Genomic DNA, 15,258 nt, shown 5'->3' on the forward strand with positions numbered 1-15,258 from the left:
ACGTAGATTTCTTTATGGTTCTTTCTTCAACGGGGTTCTTCCCTTTCCTGCTATGCAAGTCTGTCTATCTGTCTGCATGCAGAAGTCCGTCTGGACTTTCTGATATGTACTCGAGGGTGACGTGACGTGTCAGATTCATGAGTTTTTTTTTTCTGAAGACGCGTTTGCTTGTGTGTTGCTGCTGCTTTGTATGCTCCTTGCCTTGAGGTGTCTTCTTATTGCTGCCCCACTTGTTTGTTTAGGTGCTGTCTACACGGAAACGCGTGCTCTGCAAAGTACGTCTATGCCATGCCAGCCAATGTCATATTCAATCAGGATCAGATCCAGCACCTGTGTTCATGATGCAACACTTTACGTTTGACAATGGTTTGGCGACTCATCCATACGCTCTAAGTGTTCACGCTCGTCCTTTCTCTTGTTCACTTCATACCTTGCATTGCATTTCCTCTATTAGACATCGTTTCGAGGTTTCCACACGCGACAGACATGGAATTGACATGTGAATCACCGCTAGAGTTAGATCCAGGGATGATCTCTGTTCTGTGACGTAGGTCCTTCAGTTCATTCGACCAGAAGAAAAGACATGTTGAGGCAATGTTTTTCACCCCTGGCGGGGAGATCGACGTGCATGCAAACGGAGGCCAAACCGGGGAACCATCCATATCACCAATTTTGGTCGAGCTGTTGAACCTGCAGAGAGTGCAGAAGGGTTATGCAGGTGCAGGGAAGAAATTTGGGTTGTTGAGGCATCAAGCAGGTAAGGCGCAAAGCAAGCACTGTTGGTGGAGACAACGTCGTTGATGCAGTTTGCGCATGGGACGTACACGGGCGTATAGACGTTCTCATTCTATCGACTGATCTTTACTGTAACTGCTGCTAGTGATATGAGATAAGGAGCGGGTGATTTGCAGTTGTACGGACACTCAATCCGAAAACACTGACAATTGCGACACGGTGACACATGTATAGATAGAGTACTTACTCTGATACAGGAATAGGCAGCCTCGGTAGCGTCTACTATATCTCGTTTGGCGGGGTCAAGATTCGTCGATTAATTAAGGTCAGTCAAGGAGAGCCCAAAGCAATCGGATGCGGCATCCCTGAAAGCGGTCAAGCTGCATACTTGGTGTGTGGCGCCGTCGACTTGTCTCTTCCTTCGTGAACCAAACGGATCTTTCGAAAATGCCATCAGCAGCAGCAACACCCTGCAGACCGTTTCTCGCATGGCCGCATTCGAGAGGACGATGCGACCCGGACTTCGCCTTTGGTGTCGCTGATGCTCTGTCTATCACCGAACCTTGCGGGACTCGCTCCTAGTGCTGCTTCCAATCATGCATGCTATTGACTATATACGACCCGTACCAGTGTCCGACTGGATATTTCGCCCATACTAGCGGTCACGAACCGCCCCCGGGAGATTGGTCCAATACAGGCGGCTAAAATGACATTCCTTGCCCAATTCTGTGCCCTTTCACATGCCCAAGTCTACCAAAATTAATCTGGAATCGCTGTTTGCTTACATGACATATGTGTTCCCGAGGCTTGTGTTTGGTCCAAAGAGGTCTGTAGATCACAGGGTGCAAACGAGAGGCGTCCTGCCCAACCACGTCAGACTTCCAAATAACATATGACGAGTTGAGAGCAGAGAACAACACAGGGGCTGGCGTTTAGGTGGCAAGTATCCTGTCTGCCATACAGAAGACCCAGAAGAAATTAGGGCGACAGTCTTCTCTAGTAAGAGGGGGGGTGAATAGTGCTGTGTAACGAAAGATAACTAGATGTACAACGCTGCCCTCTTTTCTGTTGCCTCTTCACTTTTACTACACCCCCCCCCCTACCTAATCTATTTATACAGATGCGCTGGCCCTGACATGATGCGGTATGCATGTCTCTTCAGCTCCGGTAGTAAAATAATCTCGTTCCGCCTTTTCACTTTATCCGCATAGGAACCTTGCTGAGACATACATCTAATGCCTGACTCAATATCATCATCATCGGACAAGAAACAAACATATAAGCAGGCTTACGCTGCTGCCTTCGTCTTGCAAGACTGCTTGACGTGTGGTTACCACGAAATACAACAGAACAGGCAAACATGTGTCAGAAAATCAAGACGATCTGGCAATGCGGCCACTGGAACATAGAGGATCCTCGCAAATGCCGCACAGCAAGCATTCGAAACAAGTCATGCTGTCAAGAATACGGCTTTGCATGGGCTTTCCGGCCGCCGGTCGTCGAAACGACTATGAGTGACTGCCTGTCATGTCAATGCGCAATCATCGAGAAGGCGAAACGAGACGCCAACAAGAAGTTCGTTGAGCGATCCCAAGCCTACCCGCGCCTCAGGAACGTTTCGGCACACGATGATGAGAAGCGCCGAAAGTATGGACGACCGCGGTTCGATCGACGTCCGTCCACCTCTGATGAGATTGTACACATACCATCAACATGGACATCAGAGTATAATAGGCTTCCTTCTAACGCGAATGAGTATGACCAGTTCGTGCGTGGTCGCTTCAACCCCCTTGAGCAACTTTCCGACAGTCATATGCTTCCGGTATTGACCACCGGAGCCGGCCTTTTCCACCAAGACGCAGATGCAAAGGCAGCTCCCAGAGGAAGGCAGCACGCATCTGCAACGCTGGTCCCACGCGCGCCTAATACCACATCAGGCGTTGTGCATCAAGTCCGGCCTGTGACACGCGCGCAGCTCCCAAATACCACCGCCACCAAGTTTCAGCCCGAGCGCCACATGTTCACCGCAACTACAGACCAAGTCCGACAGCAACAGCAGCAGAAATCTCAAGCAGCAGGTCTACCAGCGGCAAATGCTCCATCATCGGCACGCCAGAGGCGCACAACGACGCCGGCTTCCGGGTATTATCGATCCAAAGCTCCACCCCCAGGTTATGCGCCCCAGATGCCTCGTGGAGGGGCACCAGCGAACAACGCTATCGCTCAACGCCTTGCCCTCATGGATCAGAAGCGGCGCGCCCAGGTGCAACAGCAGCAACAGCAACAACGCGTGGACAGCGGTAACACCACATCCTCATGCGGTCTTGCACTGGCAATCGCCAAACAGAACAGCGAAACCATCATGGCAGAAGACGATTACTCCTCGTGCTCATCTTACTCGTCTGGGACATGCTCATCGACGATGTCGTCCATCTCCCCCTTCGCTCAACTCTCAGCAGCGAACGCTGCCATAGCCGCCGCGAACCGCACCCAGAACGAGCCGTACACAGACTTCCGCGACCTTGGTCTATCCAGTCCGCCCACTACCTCAGGCGAAGGCAGCATAGCTGTGATTCCAACAGGAAAGAGATCGACTAGGATCACGATGATGATGCCGACACCGCCCAAGTCCCCGCAACCCTCGGCTCGAAGGCCGTCCTACACAACGGCCATCTCCATAAGCAACACTAGCACAGCAGCAGCAGGCAGTGGTAGCTACAACAACAGCAATAACAAAACCAAGAACACGAAGACAACTGCCGCAACCCGAAAGACCACCAAGAACGCCCTCAACAAGAGTGGAGGTTGGCTACCACCCCTGACAGGCCCATTGCCTCCAAAGCAAGAAACCGACACGGCGCCACCCTCGAGGTCTCCTTCTGTAGAGAGAAATGCCATGAGCGGTTGTGTTGGTGGCGACGATGGCGATGACGCGGTGATGGTGGGTGGCATGGCGTGGTTTGTCACTGGTAGGGGAGGGGGAAGTAGAAGCCTGCCTTAGATGGACTTTTGACTGTCCTAACTTCTCGCTTCTCTGCTTGCATGCTGCAGATTTGCATGCTACGAAGAAGCATCGCATCGCCTTGATGATATCGTCGACCTGCACTTCAGTGCTCTTGTATTTTTTATCTTTTTCCTCTCCCTCTTTTCTCTCGTCGACTCCTTCTTTGAGGGTTTCTCGATCACGACACTACGCTACGGAACCGACACTCTCTAACGTCTAATTGTCACCCACCAGACCGACTACCTCACGTTATCTGCATTTGCTTTTTCCGTTTCTGCTTTATCCTCTTCTTACCATTCAGCGAAGAAGCCTCGGTTGCTTTTTCCCGTTTTCTGTGCTTTCTACTTTTGGCGATTCAATTCGGCGATTGACTACTGTACCTCGACGATACCCCCAGTATAGCTTTTTTGTTTTTCTTTTCTTCTTTTGCTTTATGCAGTCTACGAATATTATCAATGATTGAACCGGAACGAAAACTAAATGGAAACCTGAATCCGAGTGCGTGCTTTGCAGATATCACGGGTAAGTATACGAGGACTAGTAGCGTATTTGTTTCGTGGTCTTGGTAGTATACTGTGTTTCTAACTTCTATATGATATATGTCTATAGAGAAGGGGTTGAGAGTCTCTGATTAGGTTGGGGTTATGCACTGATAGCCCGTCCGACTAACGTGGTTTGAAAGTGAACCTTGGCTTTTTGCTCTCAGGATGGCCCTCTACGATTGGATAAACCGATTGCACTGTCTGTATGTATTATCTACCTTTGACCTCCGTCTGGAAAATACCGACGACAGTGGCCGCACATCAAGAAAACATGACATTGTTGCCTAGCTGGCTGCTGGGTAGCTAGATGCTTTGCCACATGCGACGTCAGAGACAACAATACGCGCCGAATCGTATAGTAAGTGCCATCAATTGATGTGTGGGACAGGCAAAATGGTTCAGAGGAGGTAGTGTAAGCTTAGCTCAGCCACGTGGCACAACAACGAGAAGAAGATGGCGCGTCGGTGTGGACAAAAGAATGAACGATACAGTCTGTTAGTCTTCACCCTGACTGATTACCACGCTGGTGGGTGATTATTGTGAGCGAGGCTGATTACATCTCGTTGTCGGTATTGTAACAGAACAAAAAAGAAGTCGGAACATGACTGTATTCGATCGTCAGATATCGGCAACTCCGTAAGTATTCCTCGGGAGTGTAGAGCCATAATAGACTTCTCCGATTCTATAGACTCATGATGCGATGCATGATGCGCTTCGTAGTCCGAGAGCTGCCCGTTTGGGATGGGATGATCAGAAAGTATCGATGTTGGTGTTGTCGCATGCTTATCTTTGGGGCGCCTGTTGCCTGTGCGGAAATCCGAGCGGGCAGCGAAAGCGACAACGACGACGTGGTCAGCTGCGAGAGCGACAGCAAAGTCAAGAACTTGCCTTGAGAGATGAAGAGAAAAAAGGAGATTGAAGAGTGTGAGAAGTAATGGCACATGTCCGTCGGACAAGTCATGGGTTCAGACAACAAACAATGCATGTACTGTTTGTTATGCGGATTGGATTGTTTTGGAAGAGAGCAACAACGCACAGAAACAGAAACAGAACAACTGCCTTGTTCGATTCGGACTTCGGGGCTCCCTGCGTCGGTCATGTCGTGTCACCCACCTCGACCCCGATGTCTGGGTAATGCATGCCCAAGGCAGAGCCAAACCCCATGACCATCTGCTTACCGCCCTTGCGGATGTTACAGACGCAGGGAGAACTGGTGGGGGAAAAGGTGGAGATGCGGGCATGACTCACTCTACATGATCTGGGGACACACCTGACAGGCAGCTGAGAGGCCACGAGAGTCGGACGTCGCAGGTTACACAGACAAAGTTGCCTGCGAGTCAAAGGACCAAGATCGAAGTGTTGATTTGGAAGGCATTGCATTAAGACGTGTCTACCTTACCTAGTATCTGAGTATCTTTTGCCCAAGGGCGCGCGCGGGTTAAGGTAGCCAGAGTGGTTCGTTATGCTTTGCGACCGGACTAATTCATTGCCTTCAGATCTGAGCCGAGATCGTGCATGACAACCTTACCGCGGGTTACTGTACTTTGCTGTACATGTGCATTCATATGAAGGACCAATTAGAGATCTTGAGTGGAGGTGATGTACAGAGTATACCACAGCTTAGTCATCCACTTTCACATGTCGGCTTCCTTCCTGCCTCGCCTCGCAACCGACGTCACTTCCGCATTTGTGAATCTACCTGAACAAATCAACTCTTCACACAATTTCGGCTCTGAACACTGTTACAAACCAAGTAATGATGGCAATCGTATCAAGATAGCCGACGCCTCTATGTTATCCAATCATGGTCGGTTTCCAGGACTCGATCAACCTGGTGCAAGAAAGTCTCCGTGATTCAAACCACACAGGCTCGACAACCCGACAGCATACAGAAGTCGACCATGACCAGATTCTACGCGACTACGACACCCTCATGCGCGAACATGAGCGACGGATGAACGGCCACAGAAGACATGTGAAAAGGCATCGGGAAACAAGAAGTAGGCATGGAGACGACAATGAAGGCTCAGCGAGATCAAGGTCAAGATCCCAGTCGCCAAGGCCTCCGGTGCGCTTGCGATTCAAGTCGGACAAGGACAAGACAAGGAGCCACCGGAGCAGCGGTCGAAGCAAGAGGCAGAGGCGAAACTACCACGATGATGACATGGAGAGAGATGGTCGAAAAGAGAGGGAAAGAGAGCCAAGATCGGCAGAGAGAGGCAGCGACGAGGAAGATGAATCCAGACTTCCGACAGCAGACTTGGACAATTATGCAGCTCATCCTTTTGCCCGCCCCAGACTGACCTCGACTTATCTGGATCCTACGCTCTCGGCCTCGGCCTCAGCCTCGGCGTCGCCACAGCCATCAGACCACTCGTCTACCTTTGCCCCGCCTCGCCCAGCTACACCACCCCCGGTTGAGAATGAAACCTTCGAAGGCCCCGACGAAGCATTCCGCGCTTCTCTATTTGACGCAATGGCCGACGATGAAGGCGCCGCATACTGGGAAGGCGTCTATGGGGAACCCATCCACGTCTACACGCGACCCACTGTTAGAACCGCCTCGGGAGGACTAGAGCAAATGTCTGACCAGGAGTACGTTGAATATGTCAAGCGCAAAATGTGGGAGAAGAAGAACCCCGAGCTTGTCCAGGAGCGTGAAGATCGCGCCAGACGGGACCTGGAAGAGGAGCAAAAGCGGGCCGCAAGAAGTCGACGAGGCAACGACGAGGCAGAGAGTGGAGAGAGTGACTACGAATGGATCGGCAACGAAGAAAAGGGCTACCAGAGGCGCAGAGTTCGCGGCAAACCCCACAGACCCGACACCAAGTCTTCGTCGAGAAGAAGCAATACCTTCATGTCCGACGTCGACGCCGCGCTTGCCCGAGGCGCCAGACGGAAAGAAGCCAAAAAGTGGCAGCAGGCGTGGACGGATTACACACGCAAATGGGCTGACGCTCTCAACACCAAGTCTCCTAAAGACAACAACAACAACAACAACAACAGCAGCAGCAGCAGCACAAAACCGGAACAGAAACCAGATATCGCCCAAGCCATCCCCTGGCCTGTCCTGGACGGCAAACCCAAAACAGCCAGAATCAGAGACAACGTCGAGGATTTCTTCCGTAACCATCATCATTACGCCGCAGCACTTGCTAGTAGTAGCCAAGAGAAACCAAACGAGGACAAGAACGCGTCCTGGACGGCGCTGCTCAAAGCCGAGAGATTCAGGTGGCATCCGGACAAGATCCAGCATCGCTTCGGTGGAGGAGAGAATGTTGACGCTGATACTCTAGCGCTCGTCACTAGTGTTTTCCAGATTATTGATGGACTAATGGCGAAAGCCAGAAATGAAGGCTGAGATTTTTTGTAGTGTTATAAAAAATTAGCGGCCATTGACAGCGTATCTATAGACACGAGAGAAGTTGCCCTATCTTCTCGTTCTCTGAATCATCAATCATATAATTACTGTGCGAAATTGCAGAACCGAGAAATCCGCTCTTCAGTACGCATAAGACCAAGAAACGGAAAACGACCTCGAGAAAGCCAATCACTCATCTCTTTTCCACATCCTCGTCGCTCGCCTTTCGCTGAGCCGCACCACTACCCCCACCATCAACAAACCCCTGATCCGTCTCCAACGGCCTGTCGAGACTAAAATGCCTCGTGAAAAGACTCGTGCAGAGGCCCAAGAACGCAAGCCCACAAATCACCGCCCAGACAATCTTGAGCGCATCAGCATAACTCTGAACCAACAGCGCCCTCTCGAGCCCAGGAGGCATGTTCTTGATGACTTGCACCAACGCGCTGGAATCCGCCGCCCACTCGTTCGCATGAGCGGCGATGAGCGGATGCGAGAGGATCTGCTTCTTGATCTGGTTCTGAAAGATGACGCCTCCAATGGCGACGCCGACGGCTTGGCCGAAGGAGCGGAAGAAAGTGAAGAGCGCGACGGCCGAGGGGATGTCTTTCCCTGGCGTGGCGGCTTGCACGCCGAACATTGTCGACGGGAACAACATGCCTGTGCCGAGACCGCTCACGAGGGTCAGGAAGATCCAGGCCGGCAGCGAGGTGGTGACGTCGAGCAGGATCTGGATGCCGCAGCCTAGTGTGGTGAGGAACCAGCCTATCCAGATTGCCCATCTGTAGCGGCCGGTGACGGTCACTAGGATGCCCACGGCGATGGCTGCTGGCGCGACGGTGAAGGTCATGGGGAACAAGGCCACGCCCGAGACGATCGGCGTGTAGTGCTTGACGGCTTCGTAGTACAGGGGCATGTAGTATAGTTGACACCAGAGGATCAGGCCGTGCAGGAATGTGCCGAGGTAGTTGATGGCCGCAGTGCGATTCTTCATGACCCGGAATGGGATCATGGGTTCTTTGGCGTAGTATTCTTCCCACACGATGAAGGCGACTAGGCCTGCTAGACTGACCAGGAGAGGAACCAGTGTGCGCCAGCTTGACCATGGGTACATGACTCCGCCCCAGGTCAAAGGGATGAGGAACCCGACTGTTGACCCGACGAAGAGCACACATCCTACCAAGTCAATGCGGGCGAGTTTGGCTTTGAGACTTCCGCTCAAGGGAGCGAGGTTTAGGAAGAGAGCGATCATGACGCCGCCGACGCCGATGAAAGGCAGATTGATCCAGAAGATCCAGCGCCACGTTACTTTTTCCGCGAATACTCCACCTGTTTGCCACGAAATCAGCACTGCAAGAGAAAAGACTTACCGATGAGAGGACCCCCCACACTTCCCAGCGCCCACATCATACCGATCATGCTCTGATAATTTCCTCTAACACGTAGCGGCACAAGATCCGTCGTGAGGATCTCGGCCAAGACAATAGCACCGCCACCACCGATACCCTGGATACTCCTGCCGATAAGAACCATAGCCATGCCGTCACCATCTTTCGCAACAGCAGCGACTATGGCGCCGACGCCGAAGAAAGCCAGCGAGATGAAAATCAGCAGTTTGCGGCCAAAGATACTGCTGAAGGAGCCGATGACGGGCTGGAACACTGTGCTTGTCAAGAGAAAGGAGGTGCCTGCCCAGAAGGCTTCGATCGCTGTGCCGTGCAAGGCTGAGGCCATGTCTGAGAGCGCAACTGAGAGGGATGTCGCGTCGAGCGCTGCCATCAAGATCATGACGCATAGCGAGACGAAGGCGAGATAGAAGCGTAAACCAGGATTGAACGCTTCTGAAGCGGGAAGTTTTGCATCTTCCCCTTGATGTTGCTCGAAGCCGGTTGATGAATGTTGTTGTTGTTCTTGAGTATATAGTGATTCTGGCAGCGTATGCGCAACTTCTGGCACTTGGACCTTGTGTGCAGACGACATCGAAGAGGTTGTTGTCATGTTGTGCGAAAGGCGAATACCTAGTAAAGCCGATTTCATGCTATACCAAAACACAAAAAACCATTGACACGTCTACACACGTGTATATACACATACTTCATCCACCTACCTCGCAATGAATCCCTGCTCGAGGCGGCAGCATTATCACAATACCGGACCAGTGTCTTCACGACTCGAGAAACACAATTACGCCGTGTCCTTTCCAAGCCATCGATCCACCCCAGTACAGTAAGAGGAAAAGCCTCCCCATTCGTTCGCTACGGCCGATGGAGTCATCACTCCAAGCCCGCTGCACAATGATGCTTACATGAGGTGCTAGACTACCAAGGTAAGTACCTCGAGCAAGTGTGGTAAAGTTGCGAAACGTAAGGAACTGTATTGCTCCGGCTGTGACTCGAATCAGTCAGTCAGCGCCTACGTGCGGCGTATGGAGGATGAAGGAAGGGGAGGCGGGTATATACCTCGCTTCAGGTACCTCCCTGCTGTATTTTGCTGTGTTCTAAGGTACCGTAAGAGAGGTATGACTGGGTTAGCAAGCCGGTAGACGGGGTAACTTCCCTCCGCAGGAATTACACCCGTCTCTCTCTCTCCCTCTCTTGCTTCGGCCGGGATGTGTGGGGAATCGAAGGCGACATTACTCGTGAGTTGGACTAAGGCTCGCAGGCAGACACGCAGGCAGCAAGATTATTTGTTAGATGCACTGTCATTTCTACAGTATAGGGAGTCTACTGCGAGATTCGATGCGTCAGAGCCTTGGTAGTGATTCATTCACTTTCGCTCCTGTAGATTATTGTGTAGGCAGGATCGCTCAATCACCATAGCTGCGGCTAGCAGTGTTTACTAAGGAAGGCATTGACACGACCGGCAAGCTGAACGGCCACTACTGCTACTGCGAGATGTGCATTGCTTGAAGTATCCATACGTCTATATCACCCGCAGCCTTTGCGACGAGCGCGCGCGCGAGAGAGAGAGAGAGAGGGGGGGGGGGGGGGGGGGGGGGGGGGTGGCTCTACAACCACTACAGCCATACTTTTCGAAGCGAGAAGGAAAAGGTCTATTAGAACATACATAACCAGAACAACAAAAGTCAATGAAACGCAAGATCCCAAAACCCAAACCGATGAATGGACCCTCATAGCCGAGTTCTTTTTCCTGATTGACTGACCAACACAAGGGGGTATCTTTTCCAGGGTTCCCTTCCCAAAAGCAAAGAGTAAAGCAGAAAACCGAAAAAAACGCCTCATCAAAACATACTCGTATCCGTGACTCGCATTGCAGCCACAGCTCTTTTTTCTGTCGGGACTTGCTCACGCCACGCTAGCTTTGCGACTTGCTCCGCTGACTGAGGGTATACGGCCATTGATGCCACTCATGCGTCTGTCTGGTCCTTCGCCGCCTGTGTTCGTAATGCCATTGGTCATGCCGTTGGCTAGTCCATTCACTGCCGCAGTGCCATTTGATTGCTCTTCGCGCGGTGTCGTACGGAACAGGCCCCCTCCGCTCCGGCCTCCGAGCGCACTGCCGAGCATCTCCTTCATGCGCACCATCTGGTATTTTTGCTTGAGCGGCACCCGATACAATTCGTATAGCGGTTGAGGTCGTGATCGCGCGAGCGCAGCCATGACGAGATCTTTCTCCTCGTCGGAGTCGATGGGTCCGTTCTGTGCCATCTCGTCGTCCTGGTTTGGCTCCATCGCGTCCAATGCCGCCTCTGTGATGTCTGTGTCAGTATATGCGGAGTCTTGAGATCGGCTTATTACAAGTAACAACATAGATGGTAAACATACTCTGCAGCTTGGCCTGGTTCTTGCGCTGGTAGTCTGCAAGCAACTTGTCGTATGGTGCACTGCGACCAGGAACTGCTCTCTTAGCGCCCATGGAGTGACTCTTGCAAGTCAAACTGCGCGCGCATTGGCCTCCATTAGGTAGTTCAACACCGCATTGCTTCTCTACATCAACAGGAGCCTTGGGACGAGGCAGCTTCGCTTTGCCTGCTCCCGTCGCGAGGTCGTCTTTCTTTTTCTTCTTGTGCTTGCCGCCCAGACCCTCATCTTCAGCTTTGCGCTTCTTGCCTCCGGCTTCTGTCTTTCCGGCTGTGGTCTTGCGTCCCCCATCGCCGCCCAGAATACTGTCTTCAGCTTCTGGAGTCTCACTGTTGTCTCGCGCCCGGTCAGCGCGAGCAGCGGCATCGCGCGCGTCTTTTGCTTCCTTCTTCCTGCGCTGCTTCTCCTGCTTCTTGAGTAAGCAGTCCTCAATGTGGGTTTTCGCCTTGTGGCGCAGGATGGGGCGTTTGCAGTGATTGCATTTGACAATGTCGGGGACGTCCTGTAGTGGTTTACCAGTAGAAAATGATGAGGCCAATGCGTGCGGGATGCGATTGATAGAGACGGCCGGGCTCGTCACTTCGCCTGTAACACCAAGCCGTGATTGTTAGTAATCAGAACTCATTTGTGTCGTGAGCATCGGGCAAGGGGTTGTTCTTTGCAGAATAACAAGACCGATGAGATGATAATAGCGAAAGGCATAACGAACCACCAACGACTTCCGTATCCCAAGTTCCAGGTTTAGCCGCTTTAGGGAGCTTCTTCTTCCACTCATCCTTGACCTTGACGGATCTACTGCCGGTCTTGCCAGACGGAGAAGACGAAGACTTGAAGAAGTTTATCGACTTGGTCTTGCCGTTTGGAGTATTTGTCGGCGCTGCCATTCAGAAAAATCAGTCGCCACGTCCACGTCTTCGTCGGACCTCTCGTCACGCGATATAGAGGTTCGCCCGGATCGCAACACGTACTCTTCCGACTGCTGCCATTGGGCGCCATAATGAGCGGACTCGTGCTGTGCGCATGCGCGACTTTAGGATATATCAAATCAGAACATTAATGGAGCGAGTGGCTGTTTTCATTTCTATCTCGGATTGCTGATAATAGATGCCTTGTTGATGCCTTTTAATATCGCATCGCATTGTTCTACTCCGCAGTATGACGAGCTGTTGCCTGACATGTGAGAGGCTTGGCGTGTGAGGTTCAGCTGGCGGAGTCGCTGCCGAATATGTTCCGGTTCGATACATTTCCAGGCCTCCGTCTAGCAATAACACCAAACTAGGTCACGCACAATACTCTCACTAGAGCACACTACGGTCAGAGATAGACAGTTGAGGCTATGGAACAAGAACGACAAAGACATGGATATGCATAATCGGCAGGTCCTGTATGCAGGTATTCACATCTCTATATGCCCAGGACGCCATCTATATGCGGATCAGATACAATCGCTCCCAACTCCCGGCAGTCTTCCCTTTCAACATTGGACTGCATATGCTAATCAAGGCCTTCGTAAAGGATGCGCTTCAGTGTTGAAAACAAACTCGTCCAGACTGATCACATCTGGCTCGCTAAAGATGAGATAGAAATATTTGAGCGTCTCGCCAGTCCAGAAGCTCTCCATTGAGTCAGAGTGTTTCACATCTTTGACATCCTTGGCAGTTACATCCTCAATGGAAGCATATGCTATCGCCGTCTTTGCATGTCGTTCAATTGACTGAAACATCGTCCAAGCCTTGTCCTGCAGACGCTTATCGCCCGTGATTCGATACATGATGAAGACTGATTCGATAGCTTCGGGTCGGAGTAGATAACGTGGATCGATTATGTCGGTCATGCCAGGAACAAGGTTTTTCTCGTTAATCACTTTCTGCGCGTGGTCAGATAGACTCATGGTGACAGCATCTCTGTTCCGATGAGCGTCGCGGATTGCCTGGTGCCATTTCTCTTCGCTCCATACGCAATCGTCGTCGCCGTGACAGGCCGAGGCCAGGAAGTTTTCTGGCATAACACCCGTGGGCATGGATTCATACGCCCAGATACAACCGTCAACCAACTGGCGAGCTGTCTGTAGGTCCTCGGGTGAACCGAATGCTCGTGCGGCGAGTCCGACCATACCCCCGACAAAACATGTGAGGTGCGCGCCTTCAGTCCTAAGCATGACATCAGGCGCATGGAACGTCTTTCCCGAACCGGAGAAGAGCAGAGGCGCGTTCTGTGGGTTCAGAGCTCGATAGAAGAGCTTCTCCTTCGCCACTTCGATGAAAGCCTGATACATTTGGCGGTAGTGAGGACTGCGGCCCCCAAGCAACAGGTGCTGCTTGGGAAGGTATTCGTAGAGCGAATCCGCAAGAGCACCGAGGGTGAATGATCGATCCTTGGTGAAGTCCTGGCTCCTGGCGTCCAGGTGTATAGGCCAGATACCGGGAACCTTAGTGTCGTTCTGCTGTGCTTCAAAGATGTCCATGATGCGTTGAATTGCATCGTAGTACTTCGGATCTCCCGACAGCTGCGAGAGACGAGTGAACTCGAGGGAGAAGGAGCCGTACTCGGCACCAAGAACAGATCTAGGCGTTTCCTGCATGCCTCCACTGGCTGCGTGCCTCCAGTCCCAATGCATTATAGGCATACGGTTCGGCGTATCAAAAGCAACATAAAGCATATCTCCTATCTCGATGGCTTTTTGTAACAACGTTGGGTACTTGCCTTCACTGAGATCGTAAGCACTAAGGAAACCGCCAAGATAGCGTATGGTCGTCTCAAAAATGTTGATTTGAAAGAGTGGGGAGGTCGAGAAGTCAATTCTGTCCAGGGCGCGAACTGCCATGGCAAAGTCCTTTTTCAATCCCATGATCCAGAGTGTGTCGAGGCTGTCGACCAGCGTTGCCCCCCATCCTCCGAAACCATTCTTGAACTCTCCTGTGAGGGGAGTCACCTCGTCTTGCAGCCAAGCATGGCGCTTGTATCCCTCCCATGAGTGTATGAAGCTCTTTTTCACTGCGTCCAGTCTCTCTTCCCGTTCTAATTTCTGAAGTGCTGTCTCAGGTTCAAAGACATTCTGGATCCGGGGAAGTGGTTCTGCAGACCCTGTAGGCAATAAAATCATTGATGTTACGGGATAGTGTGCAGGTAAATCCTTCCATCTTGTGAAACCAGAAGGTCGAGGCGGTGGTGGCTCTAATGCTTTGGGTGTGGGAGGTTGTGATAGGTATTCGCTACCATTGTAAAGTGTATATAGCGTGCAAACAATGAATAAGGCTAAGAGATAAACTGTAGCTCCACGGCGAGAGAAGCAGGTCATACTCGGAACCTGCGTGAACTGAAATAAAGTGAAATGGGAAAATTGAGATGTAAAGAGAGTAAGAAATGCTTGAGGGAATGGCAACAGGGAATGCTGATGAATGCTCAGAAAGAATGGTATGAAGAATGAAAGGAATGGACGACTCTCAATGAGCCAACTTAGGGGCAGTTGTTACAAGACGAGGTAGCAAACGCAAGTCATAAGAGTCAACATCAATATCAGCGAAACTGCGAACGATGACTTTGATCGCGTCGAGTGAGGTACGCATGTACATCGTATCCCTGAGCTGACCTGGAGCCATGCACGGTCGCTCACTAGCGTTCTGATCGGCAAGCAGATTGTCCTGTACCTATTTTGAGATGCGACAACCTGCTGTGGTAAAGACCATCGAAGCCATACGAAATGCATGCATCTTCGACGTATGAGGATCCTTGGTGTATCGAGAAGTCATGGAGATAGAAAGAAAATTAGTGCGACTTGACGTACCAAGAGACAGA

General features: G+C 51.6%; 4 protein-coding genes across 5 annotated transcripts; 1 reads left to right on the top strand and 3 right to left on the bottom strand.

Moving 5' to 3' along the window:
- Positions 1-2,095: 2,095 nt before the first annotated feature.
- On the top strand, positions 2,096-3,736 carry AAFC00_005732 (uncharacterized protein; the record flags this gene model as incomplete). The annotated part of the gene is made up of 1 exon (XM_069345560.1): positions 2,096-3,736. The coding sequence occupies one exon, from the start codon at positions 2,096-2,098 to the stop codon at positions 3,734-3,736; it is 1,641 nt and encodes a 546-aa protein (XP_069197762.1).
- A 4,099-nt stretch (positions 3,737-7,835) lies between these two features.
- AAFC00_005733 (uncharacterized protein) lies at positions 7,836-9,640 on the bottom strand (the record flags this gene model as incomplete). Its single annotated transcript, XM_069345561.1, has 2 exons — positions 7,836-8,971; positions 9,013-9,640. 2 exons carry the CDS (start codon positions 9,638-9,640, stop codon positions 7,836-7,838), a joined length of 1,764 nt encoding a protein of 587 aa, XP_069197763.1.
- A 1,307-nt stretch (positions 9,641-10,947) lies between these two features.
- Positions 10,948-12,459, bottom strand: AAFC00_005734 (uncharacterized protein; the record flags this gene model as incomplete). The annotated part of the gene is made up of 4 exons (XM_069345562.1): positions 10,948-11,351; positions 11,428-12,048; positions 12,173-12,340; positions 12,432-12,459. The coding sequence occupies 4 exons, from the start codon at positions 12,457-12,459 to the stop codon at positions 10,948-10,950; spliced, it is 1,221 nt and encodes a 406-aa protein (XP_069197764.1).
- Positions 12,460-12,961: 502 nt separating this feature from the next.
- Positions 12,962-14,761, bottom strand: AAFC00_005735 (uncharacterized protein; the record flags this gene model as incomplete). Of its 2 annotated transcripts, none has more annotated exons than XM_069345563.1 (1): positions 12,962-14,761. In XM_069345563.1, one exon carries the CDS (start codon positions 14,759-14,761, stop codon positions 12,962-12,964), a length of 1,800 nt encoding a protein of 599 aa, XP_069197765.1. The 2 variants fall into 2 exon arrangements, with proteins under 2 accessions (XP_069197765.1, XP_069197766.1); XM_069345564.1 differs by having other exon boundaries at positions 12,962-14,566.
- Positions 14,762-15,258: the final 497 nt, after the last annotated feature.

The sequence above is a fragment of the Neodothiora populina genome (assembly GCF_041146345.1).
Source record: "Neodothiora populina strain CPC 39397 chromosome Unknown canker_contig_6, whole genome shotgun sequence".
NCBI classification, from domain to species: Eukaryota; Fungi; Ascomycota; class Dothideomycetes; order Dothideales; family Dothioraceae; genus Neodothiora; species Neodothiora populina.